This window comes from Ipomoea nil, unplaced genomic scaffold (genome assembly GCF_001879475.1).
Source record: "Ipomoea nil cultivar Tokyo-kokei standard unplaced genomic scaffold, Asagao_1.1 scaffold1179, whole genome shotgun sequence".
NCBI lineage: Eukaryota > Viridiplantae > Streptophyta > Magnoliopsida > Solanales > Convolvulaceae > Ipomoea > Ipomoea nil.
This window is the reverse complement of record NW_017617607.1, coordinates 2121548-2125632: the sequence shown is the minus strand read 5'-3', so window position 1 is coordinate 2125632 and position 4085 is coordinate 2121548. Positions and strand designations below refer to the sequence as shown.

Genomic DNA, 4085 nt, shown 5'->3' with positions numbered 1-4085 from the left:
CTCCATCAAACTCCGCCGACCGCCACTCTCCGCAGTCGCCGTCGCTGAGCCTGGGTGGAAGTCGACAATAGAGAAGCTCTCCACAGTCGCCGTCGCTGAGCCTGGGTGGAAGTCGACAACAGAGAAGCTCTCCGCAGTCGCCGTCGCTGAGTCCACGTCGCCGTCGACAACACAGAAGCCCTCCGCGGTCAGCTGCGCCGCCGTCTCCCGTCAGCGTCGCTCTCAACCTACACCTCTTCCCTCCTCTACCGCCATCTCCTCCTCCCTACTCTTCCACCGTTGGATTCCCCATCACAAACCTACAGGTTAGTCCTAAACCCTAGATTAATTGTTGGATTATTAGGTTGTGAATTTTCTTACTCCCTAAATTAATTGTATTACCTTGAGCTTTGCGTGAGGTAGAAATATTAAAATGTCTTCTTTGAAAGTTTGAATTTGCAGTTTTGAGCTTTCTTTAGTTAAAAGCTTTTAATACAGTGTGTGTGTCTATATTATATATGAATCAGTGGATGGTTCTGTTTGGGTTTCTTTACCTGAAGAAACCTTGAAATATGTGGACTACTCCTGGAAATTTTATAGTGTTGAATTGCTTGAATAGGCTGTAGTTGTTTGGGGTGTTTTATCCATATGAAGGGAGTCAAAGGACACTGATGATGTGAACTTTGTCCTGAGTTTCCCTGTTGTTTCTTATGATACTATGTTGGAGGTCTGTCTATGTCTCTGTGATACACAGTTGTGCATATTTTTCATGTCATCTATCTTCAGAGTGTATCATCCACCATGAATATAAGATTTCAGCTCATCAAGGTTGATGTTCCAAGTTCTGATTCCCCCTGGCTTGGCATTTAGATACTACATGTTTTCTTTTTACCAAAAATCCTTGTCGGTATACAAGTCTATATTGCTAGTATTATGTTGTGTTTGAGTTGTTTACATATCCCAGATTGATAATCAAATTATTGCTTCCTTGTCTCTTCTGTTTTGTACTGACAATAGTTTTTGCAGTAATTTTTCCAACTCCCTCACAACCGAACTTGGCTATGGAGTATTAGATATTATGCAATTTTTAAACCAAAATCCTTGTCTTCTTTATACAACTCTGTATTACCAGGTGTATACAAGTATATATTACTAGGTGTGTTTTGTGTTTCAGTTGTTTGCATATCCTTGATTGATTATCAACTCCTTGCTTGCTTTTTCTATTGGCTATTGCATAATAATTTTTGCAATTACTCATTAACTCTTCACTAGAAACTCTGAGGATCCGTGCTTGATACAGTGACAGTGATGTTGCAATCTTTTGCTTGTTCTTGATCGTTGAATTTTCTTATTCCCTAAATTTTCTACAACACATGGCTTCATAGCCTTGCTGTCCTAGTTATGCTTCCTCAACTGGTTACTTTGTAATCTGCTATGCTCTTTTTAGTCAAACAAACATGTATATTTTGATAATGTGTAAACAAATGAATTAACTCCATGGTTTCTTTAGCAAATTTCCGTGCTGCTGCCCTCTCCATAGCAGCCTTCTGTTTTGCTGCTTCCCTCTCTTTGCGAAGCTCTTCTTTCTGTCTTTTCCTCTCAGCCTGGACTCAATATACAAGAAATATGGTAGCTATCAGCCACTGAATATAGCAGAAGTTTAAGGAGAGAAACTAAAATAAAACCGCCCTCAAACATACCCTCAAAAGCTCTCTCTGCAAAAATTTCTCTCGTGTTTCCATTTCACGCTTTTCCTCACGTTGAAACCTCTCTTCCTTCCTCTGTTGTTCACGCATTAGCCTTTGTTCTTCTTTCCTTCTCTCACGATCCAGTCTTTCCATTTCCTTTTTCACTTGTTCTTCCCTCTTAAGTGAGAAAAGAAAATTGTTTCAGATTTCAAAAGTAAAATTGCAGAAAGTAGTTGCAAAAAAATAATAATAATAATAATAAATAATAAAATAATAATAATAAAATCCAAAGGTTTGAAGGAACATAAAAATATACCTTTCTCCTTAAAAGATCCTGTTTCTCAAGTTCTTTTCGAATCCTTTTTTCATGAGCTAGTGCTTCCTTTCCTATTCTAGCTTCATCGTGTGTATATATACACTTTAAGTCTTTGAGAATGAGAGACAACTTTGTTCTTCATATCATCTGTTTAATGATTTTTACTATAACAAATAAATTTAAACTACAAAATAAAGAACCTTGTAATTTAAACTCTGCACCAAACTGTGATATTTGATTTTTTTCGCATTGTATTCGAGTTGTTTATTTGTCAAAGTGCAAAGTGCTGCATAAGAAACTTGTCATTGAGCTGCAAGTTGCAACTTTAGACCCTTTGGAACTTTGGAATACATTTAATTTCATTTGCATGGACCTAAAAAAAGAATTCACTAGAAAAAAATGACTTCACCTACAAGAAAAATACTATATAGACAATTGTGTCTGCTTTGCAAGTAATTACAATAGATCTTATTAAGTCATCACACATCATGAGCATCAGAAAATGATCCTGTGGGGTTTTCTTCTTCCCCTTCAATTTCTACCACCTAATTATTTTGGCCAATACCTGTTCAGAAGTGTCAAACAAGGAAAAACAGAAACAAAAAGCAAAAAGCAAAAAGCAAAAAAACAAAACTAAGTGAAACTAACCCGGAGAATGTCAGCTACACCTTCAGGATAAAACTCCCTATGCCTGGCAGTTCCAGGAAGGGGATCACCTTCATCATTTTCCTCAACCTTTTCAGATTCTGTGCCACTTCCCTTATCTGGCAAGAGCATATCAGTAAATGTTCCTATCTCATGGAGCTTCTTGCAAGCATCCAAACAAACCGCCTATACAGAACATAGTAAGTATTTAATGAATAATCTCAACTAATGTAGATAACACTTAACTAAGTTGAGGGCAGTAATAAGAAAACCTGTTGTTTATCAACTATCAGTGGGTAACTGGGAGCAGTAGAAGTGGATAAGTATCATCTACAAAGACACATCAAGAAGAAACTTTTCCTTAAGGGAAACCTACAATAGTATATCTGCAGGTTCAAAGTACACAAAATAGTATAGTCCAAGTATTTTACTGCAATATAGTTCTCTTTGTTGGTTTGATTTTGCACTTCAATGTAGTATCGTTCAAGAAGTCTTAATTTTATCTTAATGTATGGTGCTATGGCAGAAATATAATGTGAAGCTTTTATTTAATCATGTTTGTCTTATAAACTAAAGTGTGCTTAATCTTTGTGGTTTGGTGTTAAGTGTCAAAATCCGGCCGGCTTATAAACACTCAATTACAAAGATTTGATCTTTTTCATGGAAATATGGCAGAATATAGAAACAAGTCAACCAACTTTGGTATAGAGCCTATTTGACTTGATAGTATTTGCATACAGTTAAAGAGCAAATTAGGATTCTCATCAATCCAGATTGTCAAGTTCTTGGTTGCAGTGGCATTATATAGAGGATGTGTTTTGTTTTGCTTGGGCCTTGAGGAAGAGATTTGTATTGCCAATGCATTGATTTTACTCTACATGAATAGACTCTAGTATGCCATTTTAGTTTCCTGTCTAGCAAGTTGCCATTTTAGTGTTTCCTATCTAGCTTTTCTGTACTATAACCTTCCAGATTGGAGAGCTTTCCGAATTACTCCTAACTTATTTTGCATTTCATTGCAAATTATTTATATCTATACTAATTTATTTTCTTACTTTTTACATGTAGTTTCAACAAGTTGATTATGACAGAGCGGTTATTGATATGGTGCGTTCTGAATGGGCCGATATTCTATCAAGTCATATAGAGTAGGTATGATTTGGTCATTAGAACGTTGTGATTATTTGGACTTGAATTGGTTCGGGGAATTATTTTTTGTGTAGTAGTATTATGACTTGGATGATAATTAGAATTGGTCATGGAAGTCTTTTGACTTGTTATTTTGAACCTTATTAGCTTGTGCACAATTATGTAACTACACTTTGAAACATATGGTGAATGGATAAATTGTTTTTTTTTATATGATTATAATTTAAGCAGTTGAAAAACGGTTAAAAACCGTTGTCTATTTTACAATAGACAACAGTTAGAAACCGTTGACTTTTCTACAAAAGACA

The 4085-nt window shown here is 36.0% G+C and overlaps 1 protein-coding gene and 1 long non-coding RNA gene across 2 annotated transcripts; both read right to left on the bottom strand.

Annotated features, from left to right (window-relative positions):
* Nucleotides 1–1388: 1388 nt before the first annotated feature.
* On the bottom strand, nucleotides 1389–2065 carry LOC109183824 (homeobox-DDT domain protein RLT2-like). Its single transcript, XM_019333883.1, has 3 exons — nucleotides 1984–2065; nucleotides 1680–1844; nucleotides 1389–1583 (listed from the first exon to the last, which is right to left on the bottom strand). The coding sequence occupies exons 2-3, from the start codon at nucleotides 1818–1820 to the stop codon at nucleotides 1389–1391; spliced, it is 336 nt and encodes a 111-aa protein (XP_019189428.1). The 5' UTR covers nucleotides 1821–1844; nucleotides 1984–2065.
* Nucleotides 2066–2387: 322 nt separating this feature from the next.
* Nucleotides 2388–2796, bottom strand: LOC109183832. Its single transcript, XR_002054637.1, has 2 exons — nucleotides 2632–2796; nucleotides 2388–2548 (listed from the first exon to the last, which is right to left on the bottom strand). It is a non-coding gene; the product is annotated as an uncharacterized LOC109183832 (long non-coding RNA).
* Nucleotides 2797–4085: the final 1289 nt, after the last annotated feature.